The sequence below is a fragment of the Phlebotomus argentipes genome, unplaced genomic scaffold (assembly GCF_947086385.1).
Source record: "Phlebotomus argentipes unplaced genomic scaffold, Phlebotomus argentipes genome assembly contig_75, whole genome shotgun sequence".
Lineage (NCBI taxonomy): Eukaryota > Metazoa > Arthropoda > Insecta > Diptera > Psychodidae > Phlebotomus > Phlebotomus argentipes.
Window position 1 is genome coordinate 337,848 of NW_026776170.1, and position 14,010 is coordinate 351,857.

Below are 14,010 nucleotides of genomic sequence, written 5' to 3' on the forward strand. Positions count from 1 at the left end.
AAATAATACCTTTCCATGCACGAATCAACAAAGCATGAACTTTTGAGTCTCACATTATAGTGTTGTAGTGCCGATAATACAACTTTTATTATGTTATGGATAATCCGTACCATGAATACTTCAAAGCTTTGCAGATTTCTTTTATTTTCATTTGAGAATAGTTAAAAATACAGATTTGCTAAACAATTTCCAAATTCATCATGCCTTTAAGGGCCACATCGGTCTTAGACTGTAGACAGTCAAAGGTTTATTTATTACGAAGTCCCAGTTGGGGGATGCGCGTCCCAAAAATCCGTACGTGAAAGTTACAAATCGCGCGCATCTTCCCTCTGCGAAACCACCACGTGCGACCTTATATATTTTATTCCTAGCGCTGCGCAGGTCCCTATACAAAAAAATAGAGATGAGTATAGAAAAACATATTAATTTTGTCCGAGTTTTTTTTGCTTTCATCCTTTTTATCGAGAAGTTTACTTAACACAATGCTCATGATTACAGCTTATATGGTTGATCAAACAAAATTGATGGAGAATTTTTTGCGAAGGGGGGGGGGGGGTGGCACCTAGACTCATCGCCGCGTCGTGGGACACCTCAAGAGCACCCGCGAAACTCTCATTCTGCTCTCGGGATTTCTCATTTAACGGAATATAACATTTGTGCAATAATAATTATGATTCTTCTCATATTTGTCATCCGAGGGTTAATTTTTGGGGTTTAGGCGCGGGGTGCCAACACATGACCATTCTTCTAAACAACAAAGTCGATGTTGACGAATTTCACCTAGGAAAATCATTGCATCGTGAAATGCAGTATACACCGATAAGGAGCGAGCAATTTGGTGATTTCCGCTAACTCAAAAATTTATTCGATCAGCTGTTCCACAAACAGAATTGTTCACACTCATTTTGTCACTTTTTATCCAATTATCCATCCAGGCTCATGAAATTATACGTGGAGTTTGGACTTAAGTAATTTGATCACTTCATATTAAATAAAGTCGCGTTTAAGTGTAGTGGATAGTTTTCTTACTTGTGAGTCTACCACCGAAGATCTCAGTTTTCCGCTGATGTGCCAGCTCAGCCATCAGCAACCAACAAGCGCCTTTGTTTGCATTTTACGAGTGAGATACTTATGCAAATATGCACGTCTTGTAGAGAATATTTTTCTATACCTAAATATTGCCATCCCATTTCGAAAAATGTTTTTCCAATCATTTTCCTCAGGATTTTCCGGGGCGATTGAGGAATTAGTATTTTGATCATGCTTGATAAGTTCTAAAATTATCAATTAACTCGATAAATAGATGCCAGAGACTCTAATAAATTGTATATTAAATGCAAATTTTTCATGTAATTTACTCAAAATGAGTTCAAGATGATGGCGCGTGATTACGCTTCACGCGCTCTCAAGGCCTCTCAAGCCAAAAACACATTTAATTATAAAAGTGGATTATTTTTCACTTTGTTTATATTGGATAACATCCTCCAATGCGCGACTAATGTGACACAATGCATTTAATCAAGTTTAACAACAATCTTAGAGGAAAGACAGGTAAAATCGACAGTCTAAAGACTAATGGGTCCATATCAGTCCACTATATATTCTAATTGTGTTAAAGAAGAAATTTCAGACATTTCGTATTGAATTTACAGTAAGGTCCAATTTGATGGGGAAAATGTACTTTGTGAGCGTAGGGATCGTATCTATAAACTCAACTGGATTCAACCGTCGATTCGCTAAAAATCATTCGTGTTTTAACCTGTTATTAATTGCTTACAAATACAGAATGGTCAAATTCTATTCACTCATTTACTGTCCGTGCGATATTTCGGTGGCATAATTCTCCTTCTTCAGGTATGGAAAAATTTTGAATGAATTTTGTCACTTCTTTATTCAGGCCTTTATCCAGTACTCTTGATTCCATTCTTTGCACACAGTTAAGCTAATCTCGTGAATAGCTTCGATCAGATTTAATTGAAATCTTCATTCATGAATAACAACGGAAATGGTCTGTTTAGCAAAAACTCCCTTCCTACGTCTTTTTCCTTACGACGTTTCGGAGAGGTGAAATCTCCTCTTGGAACAGAATACGAATACGATTTCATGTACGGGCACATCACGATTTTGGACCGCTGCACAGAAAATAGAAGACTGGAAGCACTGGAGGCCCTCCACATATTTTTACATAAGCACAAGCTTAACGTGTGCTTATCGTACACTGGCTGGGATATAAAAATTTCTCTCTTCCGTGGCCAACTCGATTTAATTAGAAAAAACAAAGCATGCAAAGCGCTTCTGGCGGTGGTCTGATGAGCTTCTGTTGTTCTAAATAGTCGTAGAGTTATGCCAGAGTTTTCCAACGATCTCTAAATCATTAAGATCGGAGAAATAGAACTAAAGTTATAGCGTATTTAAAATTAAACCGTGATAACTCCGGTTCTGTTACATCCACAAAAACCTATAACCTATTTTTATAGACGTACTGACCTGGACTACAACATACGGAAATTGAAAGAAAATGCACTATCTGATTGCCGAGATACAAGCGGTAAAAGGTTTTTCAATATGACGGTATTTTTATGACGTCACAAAGTAATGGTGAATACGGCCTACAAAAGAGCGTCGAGACAAGTCTTTCGGTGAAGAGATTATCGAAATAGGTTGATAAACAATGGAGATATGAGCCGGTAAAAGTGTGAATTTTGACCTTCCGTATCTCCGCTCGTAATGAATAGGACCCTGAAAGTAACGGTTCGTTAGAAAGGTCTCGACCTCAGCTACAACATGATTGAATTTAAAGAAAATGCAAGATTTCGTTTTCGAGTTATTCGTTTTCGAAATTTCGAAAATGGTTTTTCCGACTTCACCGCTCTTGCGGTGGTCCTACCAAGTTTTGTTGTTCAGGTGGGAGACGGCATTTTACGATACCGTTGTAAGGACCTCAAAATTATTCGGATAAATTAATTAGAAACAGAGCTATGGTAATTTTAATTTTTAAAATTTGAACCCTTATATCTAGGGCCCAGAAGATCCTAGGTCCTTAAGTGGCAGTTCTTTGTAAAGGTCTTGAGGCCAGCTATAACATACCAGAATTTGAGCCCGATTGAATCCATAGGGGCTGAATAATTGAGGAAAGTGTATTTTGGGGGTGTTGAAAGTGGCGGACGGAGGGGTGGGGGGTTGGATTTGACCAAAAAAATCTTCATTACCATTGCATATTTTTAAACTTTGCCGCAAACTGCACATCGATATCTCTTACCCTTTAGGTCCCACAAGCCCGTTTATCACGACGGACGGACGGACGGAAGGACGGAACGACAAATAGACACGAAAATCAAAAAAGTGTTCCCTCCCATTTTTATCCTATTTCATCACTTTAAGGTTACCTGAGTCATTTGGAGTTGATTTTGCGAGTTTCGATTTTTTGTGCGAATTCTGATAATTACTGTAATGTATATCCCAGCTAATAAAATTCAGGCAATTTCAGAGAATCTTAAAATGACGAAAATGGGGGGGGGGGCACTTCTTTTCGTCAAGCTGGCCTCAAGACCTTTACAAAGAACTGCCACTTAAGGACCTAGGATCTTCTGGGCCCTAGATATAAGGGTTCAAATTTTAAAAATTAAAATTACCATAGCTCTGTTTCTAATTAACCGATAGGTTTGATTTTGTATTCATTAGAAAGATCTCGTAAAATGCCGTCTCCCACCTGAACAACAAAACTTGGTAGGACCACCGCAAGAGCGGTGAAGTCGGAAAAACCATTTTCGAAATTTCGAAAACGAATAACTCGAAAACGAAATCTTGCATTTTCTTTAAATTCAAACATGTTGTAGCTGAGGTCGAGACCTTTCTAACGAACCGTTACTTTCAGGGTCCTATTCATTACGAGCGGAGATACGGAAGGTCAAAATTCACACTTTTACCGGCTCATATCTCCATTGTTTATCAACCTATTTCGATAATCTCTTCACCGACAGACTTGTCTCGACGCTCTTTTGTAGGCCGTATTCACCATTACTTTGTGACGTCATAAAAATACCGTCATATTGAAAAACCTTTTACCGCTTGTATCTCGGCAATCAGATAGTGCATTTTCTTTCAATTTCCGTATGTTGTAGTCCAGGTCAGTACGTCTATAAAAATAGGTTATAGGTTTTTGTGGATGTAACAGAACCGGAGTTATCACGGTTTAATTTTAAATACGCTATAACTTTAGTTCTATTTCTCCGATCTTAATGATTTAGAGATCGTTGGAAAACTCTGGCATAACTCTACGACTATTTAGAACAACAGAAGCTCATCAGACCACCGCCAGAAGAGCTAATGTCAATAACGAAATTTTTAAAATTTTTAAGTAAAAAACTTTATTCCTATGACACACTACTTTGAGATAATTTTGTACATATTTCGATAGTCCAGATCAGAAATCAAAATGGGGTCAAGCTTTTCTAGCAAAGCCATAGAACTATAGTTGGAACTGTTTGATTTTTAGGACTTGAATTTTATATTGCATATGAAAATTTCCATGCTTACTAAATCGAGTTGGCCATGGAAGACAGAAATTTTTCTATCCCAGCTAATGTACCACATTTTTTTTTATTTGTTGTTTCTGTTCTATCAATACATTATTGTAATTTTAATTATAATTCGAAATACTTTTTGATAACCTGAAGAAGGGGTAATTAAAATCCATTTTTGAAATATTGCGATTGATTTCCACGGAGATCGCGAACGCAACAGAGGAAGAATCACGATATATATTACGTAGAATTTTTCTTTCACGTTACATATTGTCTAAATACGTATTTTGAATTAAGTATTTTGTGAAACATCGTGAGTAATGTAATAAATGTAACGTAATATAACATCGTGAATAAATTATTTATGCACATAATCAAAAATGCAATGCGATTTAAAACATAATTTCGATGGTTTCCCTTGCCCACTAGCGCTTCTAGCTATGTGCCAGAAGAAACAATCGCAATATGTGCTTCGCGAAACGAACCTAGTGTTTGGGAATCAATAGACTATCTTTAGTAAAGAATGTTATGTTTTCTGCTATTTATAACTACTGTTTGTAAATTTATTATTTCACAATAAACTCATAAACATTTAATTTTAATTGCGATTAAATATACTTGAAATTATTGGAGGATATAAAATAGTGTTCTTAGCTTGCTTCTGATTGTATTTCAGAACATATTGAAGAAATAAATATTTTTCATCAAAGAAAACTATGAAATTATCATATTCACTAATCTCGGTTTACATGATGATTTAATTCACAACTTTTAAGTCATCAGATCGCTCGAGAAATCCATAGAACAAATAAAAATCTTTTTCGGTGGCTTAAATGATGCTAGTTAGCAGAATAGGCTTTCTGCTGATAATGTCAAAACTATGTCGACAGCAATGTTTACAATAAAGCAATATATTTAATTCTCAGTACTTTGCACTAGTCCAGTGAATTATCTGTGTTCACGTGAACTCATCCTCCTATCTCAACAATATGCACTGTTAAAGCTAGAACGGTCGTCGCGTGCTCCTGTGTCATTTAACTCTTTTTTTTAGTCAAGATTGGGTGCAATAGTTTTGTACAATCCCGATAGCCTAGGTTTTAAAAACTTTTTATTTGTCCAAATAAAAAAAATGGACTGATAGAACTCTAAATCTACGATACTCACCTTGAATAGTGCATACAGTGTACTCGGTTGTTACAAAGAAGTCTGGTACAAATCAGGATACGGATACCCAATCTCCACCTCTCAGTCATACGCTGCGAGTATATCCAGTTTTTCATAGATATTGTAATCAATTAAATAAGACCTCTTAAATATTTTTCCGATTTATGCACAAAAATGGCACAGCAATGATTGCTTGTGCATTTTATTCTAGAAGTAATACGAATGGCACGTATGTGCGTGAAAATGGGGAATATTGAAAAAAGGAGAAGTTAAGATTGAGGTAAACTCCGAAAAGTGTGCAATTGTGGAAGTCGCGTGTCGACGAGACTAATTTCAAAGTTGAGATAAAGTCAGCAAGCGGACGTTAAATCTTCTGCTACAGAAATTCCGCAAAATTGAAGTTGGATTATGCAAATTGGGCATTCATCAATCTTGACGGAAGATGGCGAAAACAAGTTCTCGGCCTTAATAAACCCGAATTGAAATCGCTCACATGTCTGTTTACTGACCATTGGACACTCAACTCAGATCTTACAAACATGGGAGTGACAGCGTGTGACGTTTTCCCATTTTGCCTTCAGTATATTGAGGACAACCTTCACATTCTCTGCCGCTGCTCGGCACGTATTGAGCAGAGACTGAAGTTCTAAGGCGTTCGCGAGTGCTATCCCTCAGCGATATACTGCAGTAAAGTCAGAACTATTCTTTTAGCTATCCTGGCCTTCGTAAAGACTATAGGTCTAGGACTCTGGCACCTCTTCTGGGAACAATAGGCTTCTAGAGCGCAGTGTCCTAGGTCGACAAAGGCGTACCTGCCAAACTTCATAATAAAGGTTTGCAAGAAAATGTGTGACACACCCGGAAACAATTTGAGGCTTACGTTTCCCATTTCTCGCGTACGTTCCAGAAGAAATTAACCCGGAAAATTATGTACGCAGGGTATAGCAAGAATTGTGATCAAAAGCATGAAATTGCACTGCAAAAAAAGTAAACGAAAACTAATTGTTCTTTATCAAAGAAACACTGAACAACAGTAAATATTTTCAGAATTATAAACTTTTTTCTCTTTTGCGAATCTTCTAACATTGAAAATTATAAAAACTATAATAATTGGGCTGTGTGTTATGCTGTTATATATATAAAAAACACATAATTATTAAATTTGTGATTTCTCCATTTTCGGAGTAGAGGAGGGAATCTGCAGAATCCCTTACAGACCACCTCCAGAAAGCACCAGTCTCAGAAAGGCAATTCCGGGGAGCAATGTCTCAACAGCATGACAAGACAGGACCTGGTCATGATCCTGAATAAGATAAAATGCGTTACATCCAAAATTTTTTGATAATTTCACTAAAATAATTCATATTTGCAGAAGTTTTAACTCATGAAATGCTCCGGAAGAGGCTTAAGTCAACGACAGTGTTCAATCGCTGAAACTAGAAACAAGGAAGAGACGCCTACAGCGCAGATTAGAGGTTTGGTTTGAAGTGTTTTCTGAATCGGCCACGTGACCCCGAGACAAACGGAAAAAACCTAACTGCAGCATAAAATGATGTAAAATAATGATAAAATGGTAAGAAAGTCGAATAGAGGATGATTTTCTAATAAAGGAATTTATAAAAATATGTTAGGTTTTTATTCATGAACGCAGAGAATTTCGACATTTGGTTTTAAGAGGTCTGAAGAGATTCTCTACACAAAGAGAATTGTTCCATTGATAGCTTTTATAGGATTCTCGAGAACCCCAATGTTCTTCTATTAAAACTGGGAGCAAATCGTTTAAGAGATCTCTTCAAAGATTCATATAAAAATGTGTTTTGGACTTTTGGATTGACAAGGAGATTCTCAACGGAGACAATAAATATCACCTCTTCAGAGAACTTTAATTTTCTTCGATTTTCTCTAAAGATAACGACGTTGATATTTAAAGAGGTGTCCGGCAGGGATACTCATTGCTGTGTTTTAGTTGGATGTGTAATAAAAACTAACTATACAAGAAATGGAATTGTCAATTTCGTGACATCAAATATCTTTACTAATAGATAATTGAAAAAATGTTTCTTACCTGACAATAATATCATATTTAAATACCAATAAATTCTGTTCCTGATGTTTTTGAAAGAAAATATTTCTTCATTTGGAGTTCTCTTAATTCAAAAAATCAATAAAATAGAAAATGTTAAATAAAACGAGCATGACGGTATAAAATATGTGATAAAAAAACAAAATAATAATAATAAAAACAATTTTGAAAGTATAGAAGAACACACACGTAAGATTTATCAACGTTTTTTTTTTGTGCTTCTAGTTTGTTTTCGCTTCCGAATAATCATGTCGTAAAGTGCTTCAAAGCCTTCCTGAAGACCTTCGCCAGTAATAGCGCACGCTGGTTGAATATGTGTTAGTTTTGGCGCTTCGCCTACACCTTCATAGAGACCTAGCAAGCGTTCCAATTCGCGAGGCTCACAGGCTCCGGGCAGATCTTGTTTGTTTGCCAACACCAGTAGTGGTACGCCCTGGTTATCCGGGCACCTAACTGTGCGCAATAGCTCCATCTTAGCTTCTTCCATACGCTCCGTGTCTACTGAGTCTACCACAAAGACAATGCCGTCAGTACACCTATAAGAAGAAACATAAATTGTATATTTAAACATAATAATTTATTTAAAAATTTTTTGAACATTAGCAGCTGTAGTCGATTGCTTAAAATGGTTTACTCTTACTACTACAGTTGTGAAATGACATAGCTGAGAGAGCTTCGGTGGCCATTTGGACTGTGTACGCACGGTATTTCCACACCCAATAGCCTGAGTTCGATTCTCAGCGACTGCAAATTTATCAATCCCTCGGCATGCACTTTCCTAACCTTCTCTGCATCCCTTTCATTCACAATTTTCCCAAATTGTAGGGAAAAAATGGGTCAAATTCTTTGTTCATATCGGAATTAAATAAAAATTGATCCCGCTTAAAAATTTAAATCGAGATGATATTTCTTTTTTTTATAATATTGGTTTTATTCGTCATTTCATATTCTACAACCTTACTGCTCAGAGTTGATCTGTGTTTACATTGTTTCATATTGATACAGTTTCAGCCATAGCTGATTTCTGTTCTGTTTTTATCTCCTTCTATTTTCAACGTGATTTAGAATATTTTTCTGTTTAATAATACAAATCGTTTGAATGTGGTAATTTTGAATGTATAATTCATTTTTTCCTTTAAATCTGGATGGGAGTATTGTGAGTAGAAGGGATATAGAGGGGTTAGGTAAGTGCAGGCCAGAGGACTGAAAAAATCTTTGCATTCGCCGGAAATCGAACCTCGACCATTTGGTGTGGGAATATCGCCGTGCGGGTACTTTAGATCGTACGGCCACCGCAGCTCTAGCCGAGACGATATAAATAGTCTAGTTGATTATATTATTTGGTAAATCACACATAAATTACGTGATAACCAAACACCAACATATGGGCAGCTGAGCTACATAAACAACTCACAATGTAAGTCCATTTAATTTTAATAAAAAAAAATTTTAGACCGCTCTTGCTCGGATTCTATGGCTTTCGAAAAAAAATTGCAACTAACTATTATACTACTGTTAACTATCTGTTATATAGTTGGCATAAAATATAGCCTACTATATAATAATATATAAATATATATACTATATAATCCAAACAATTATTGTGCCCGTGGCACTGCGTTTCCAACATTAGTCACTCCTTTTTTATATATTCATCTGTTAAATTTTTATTTCATTCAAACATAAGTGATGATGCTCCTCACCTCGTATAGCTGCGCCAGAGTGGTCTGAGTTTCTCCTGACCGCCAACATCCCACACTAGAAAAACGGCACCCTTAGCCTTACCAGTAGCGCCCCGCACCTTCTCGCAGTTGAACCCAATGGTGGGTACGGTATTGAGGTACTGGTCGAATTTGAGACGGTAAAGAGCTGTAGTTTTACCGGCAGAGTCGAGACCCAGCATCACAATATGCAGGGTACTCTGAGTGCTAGGCAGCGAATCAAACAGCACGCCGCTGCTTTTACCCATCGCCGCTCCCATTTTTGCTCTTACACTCTACCGCTCACCAGACATTGTGAACATGCTAGCGAGAAACGCGGGGGCGCTGCTATAAAGTATATGAAAGCAACAGTGGTTCACTATTGATTTATCTGGAAACAGAAGTGAAACAGTGCTGGGACTGCCAAAGTAAACTGACAGATGTCTAATAGCCCATAAACTGTTTGGTCCCAAAAATTACACTTCGTCATACGACGCGTCATACGAATCTTCAAGAACAACAAATAAGAGAAATAGTAATACATATTTCAGGGGATCGTTGGATAAGATGCCACACCGCCAATATTGGAGGTGTCAGAAAATACGTAACATGGGTAATATATTACTCTAGGAGCATTCTGTCACAGGTTTTACTATTAGACTTTCGTAAGTATTTCTTTGAAGTTTTGATGAATTCTTTGATATTGGGTTGTGGCAGTTAATGAAATGGAGTTTGAGAGTCCGGACGTAGAAAAGGAATTCCCGGGTCTATTTGTGTCGGGGACAGAATTTGAAGATCGTGACGGGGGTCGGCGGCGCCGGGAACGTAAGGACAGAGGTTACGCAGCGTTATCAGGTGACAGTAGTCCTGAGAAGGAACATCCAGAAACGAAGTAAGTTGTTTTTCTTTTTCTATACAAAGTGCTTAAGGACGGCTTGAATTGAGTAGTGGTTATGCTCGTATATATCAACGCAAAAAATAAATAAACACTATTTTAATTAACGTGAAAACTAACTTGAAATTTGGCTTTATGTCAACTAAGCGCCAAAAGTAGAGACTAAATACAATTAAATTCGGAAATTCTATTAGTCAGAAAGTAGAAATTTTTATACTAGGTCCAAAATCGATATGGAAATATGTAATGTTGTAAGCTATACTTTGTTTGTGATTCATATTGAGTGAGCAAAACTCTTTTACCGGTTTATTTGGTAAATTTGGTATATACTTATGGGATTTATTTCGTATCTATATTTCCAGAAGTCCCATTCGATGCAAGCGAAAGGCTTTTAAATTTGCAGGACGTAAGGAAAAACGCGACAAGTCACGGCCGCAGCCTCCACCTGTATTTGGCGTAGATCTTGATACTGCTGTGCGCCGATTACCATGTCTAGATGGTGTTGCACTGCCATTACCTCTTCGACACTGCTTGGATTGCCTTCGGGAACATTCTGGAACACGTGTATCACCTACTCCTGCACATAAAATCACAGTGGTAGAACTACGAGCTCAATATGATGCCCGATGCCTAGAAACGCCAGTCATGTGTCCACCAGTGGCTTGGGAACTTTTACGCCTTTTTTTGGCTTCTCTACCTCAACCACTTTTGCCATCAAATATAACCGCACAGCTGTTAGGAACTGGTGCATCTCAAATAACAGTCGTCAATTCACTTCCAGAGATACAGCGGACAGTTTTGGCTTGGTTGGTGAGTAATCAAAAGGCGAAATATTAAATAACAAAATGATGCTGATGAAAAAATGAAGCAAACATTTTTTGCAGCATTAAATAGAATGTATTCCATGAGTTAATCACAATATACCGTAGTAGTGCCATAGCCACTACAATGAGGTTGCGGCATGAGTTGCAATAGTACTTTGACACGAACTACGGTAAAATGACATGTTGAACACACTTTCACTTTTTTTTGAGTTTTAGTATTGTACGGCCACTGGCATTTTCGCCCATATGGCCACATTTGAGAAACTAGAAAAACCAATGATAATCAGTGGTCCAAGTGAGAAAGAAGAGATCCTTCTTCTGTGAACTTTTTGTTGAAGTTGCAAGAAGAGAAAGAGAAGACAAGAACAGCGAAACAAGCTGATTTACTGACAACTTGTGAATTAAAAACTAAAATATTAGTGAATATTTGAAAACTCAAATTAAATTTATCATTCTAGCAGAATTACCTCTGAAAGTTTTGAGCAAATAAGAGAATTTTTTGTACTCTGTTAATATAATTCCATTACATGTCTTTCTGTTCAAGTTTAACGCTAGTAACGTAGTAGGATATCTTGCTTCGGAATCCTTTATAAAGGAAAAAAAGTTTGCATAAAAATAGTATAATATTTATTCAAAAATTTTCTCGGGATTACTTTTAATTTTAAAAAGAGGAGTAGACTTTATTTAAGAGTGCGGCTGTGGCTTAGTGGTCAATGCCTTTGACTTTTGATACTACAGCCGTGTGTTCATATCCTACCGATGTTGCAAGAAAGCAAAATACGAAAGATTAAGCCTATCAATGGCAAATTATAGCAACCCAAGCGGTTTCTAAAAATCCAGTTGAAACGTACGTTTCATTGGTAGCGTATTGTTGTCTTGCGCTCTGTCTGGGTATTTAGAACCATTTATTGTTGATTGGCAAGCTGACAATTTGCCAGTTTAAAACAACTTGTCTACATATCTACTCTAATGGGGAGAAGGCTTTATCCCTCAACGGGACGTTAATGTTCTCCTAAGCAAAGTAGTTATTATAGCAAGTAGTCTAAGAGCAAAGACAGACTTAAGGATGATCTCGAGGTTCTAAGTTTTTATACGCATACTTGTAGAAGTAAACCAACTAGTCATAAGTATGTCATTGCCCTAAGTGTTTACATACGTATTCAATGTTAAGCTGTTAGGAGGCACATTCCAGTTTTTTTCATAACTTACATTAACACAATGCATATAAACTTTCTTCTACTAGGTTCGTCATATGGATGCCTTTGAAGCTCGCCATTGCTCAATAGCAGTGTTAAATGCTGCTGCACGTTTGCCACCACGTCTCCTTTTTCGACTACGCGATCAAGTTGATGAACTGTTTGATTGGTGTCAACCTGTGATACACGTGGAACCCCTCACAGGTACAGCAACTCCGCCACTACCTGAACATCCAATGGTGCTTGCAGCTGAAATTGGACGCCAGGAACGTCTTTTGGCACTTATTCACAGAGATATGGGCGAAGGGTTCACATGTGAAGCACGTGAAGAGCAATTGTGGTGTGTACAGAGAATTGTAACACACTTGAAACGTCGTCTCAGACTTGCGCGCCTACAGTGGAATACCGAAGTAGACTTGTTGCTTCCACACTCTGGTCACCCAAATGCTAATGATGTAATCCGCCTACAAATTGAGTATCGTTTATTGAGAGCTACTGCAGTTAAATTACAGCACCGTCTTGCTAATGCAACTACAGATTTGGTACTTATGCAAAATGGTACATCTCCGCCTGTAACCGACGAGAACTGGGAGCCGATAGTAGCCGACAACGCATCTTTATTAACAAAGGCTAGGATATTAGCTGAAAATATTCATAATATTTACATGGATCTGCTTCAACTTCAAGTAAACGCTACCATAGAACAGGAATCACTTTTGACACCAAGCGAATAAATCACTGCAATTGATTTGAACACCGGTCATTCAATTAAATTTAAACTTTTTCTTTTTCAAAAATATAAATATCTAGGGATTAAATTATCACGTTATAAAAGGTCTATACTTTTCATTAGCACAGGTAATAACAAATGTGCTATGCTTTTGTTTGAAGTTGTGGTAATTTTTTTTACAATTCAAGTGTTAAAGATGTGGAATTTTGAGCATATGTGCTACCTGTTAACCGTAAGTGTGTAATCGCTCTTACTTATATATTGAATTAAAATTACTCTATTTAGTAGACACTGAAATGCAATTTTTTTTCGTACGTCAAATCAAGTGCTTTACTTTTTTCAATTGACTAATCTAATATTGATTAAACTTGATAGCTTTTTTTTATCAATTTTCCGCCGTATCTTACATTTTCATGCGTCTGAAATACATTGGAAAACTTTGTTTCGTTATCATGCCAAAATTTCTGTACAAAATGCAGGAAAAGTTCAAATGAATCAACTAGATAATAAGTAATTTGAAACTAGCTTTCAAAGTGGTCATGGAACTACTTCGACTCTCCTGAGAGTAAGTCAGGACATTGATTCTGCACTTGATCGTAATTCCGATTCTTCCCATGTTTTCTATCGTCTAACCGGAAATCCATCCAGTGTTGGGCATTAGACTGTTTTTTATTATTTTACTATTGTCATTTTGTCAAAGAATACTAATTTGCCTAATTATACATTTTCAGGGAGTTGGCCCCCTACATTAGATACATGTATATGAACAAAGGGTGGCTAATGTTGGAGATGCAGATGTTCGAGATGCATTCGAGATGCACGAGATGCACCAGAGATGCCGAGATGTAGAGATGCAGTCAAGGCGATTTTTGAGGAAACTTAATGCTCTCTAATC

At 37.0% G+C, this 14,010-nt stretch overlaps 2 protein-coding genes across 2 annotated transcripts; one reads left to right on the forward strand and one right to left on the reverse strand.

Moving 5' to 3' along the window:
• Window positions 1–7,915: 7,915 nt before the first annotated feature.
• LOC132257105 (ADP-ribosylation factor-like protein 4C) lies at window positions 7,916–9,898 on the reverse strand. Its single transcript, XM_059753858.1, has 2 exons — window positions 9,474–9,898; window positions 7,916–8,306 (listed from the first exon to the last, which is right to left on the reverse strand). Exons 1-2 carry the CDS (start codon window positions 9,749–9,751, stop codon window positions 7,970–7,972), a joined length of 615 nt encoding a protein of 204 aa, XP_059609841.1. The 5' UTR covers window positions 9,752–9,898; the 3' UTR covers window positions 7,916–7,969.
• A 109-nt stretch (window positions 9,899–10,007) lies between these two features.
• On the forward strand, window positions 10,008–13,171 carry LOC132257103 (ralA-binding protein 1). The gene is made up of 4 exons (XM_059753853.1): window positions 10,008–10,083; window positions 10,154–10,362; window positions 10,728–11,175; window positions 12,433–13,171. The coding sequence occupies exons 2-4, from the start codon at window positions 10,196–10,198 to the stop codon at window positions 13,117–13,119; spliced, it is 1,302 nt and encodes a 433-aa protein (XP_059609836.1). The 5' UTR covers window positions 10,008–10,083; window positions 10,154–10,195; the 3' UTR covers window positions 13,120–13,171.
• The last annotated feature ends 839 nt before the right edge of the window (window positions 13,172–14,010 follow it).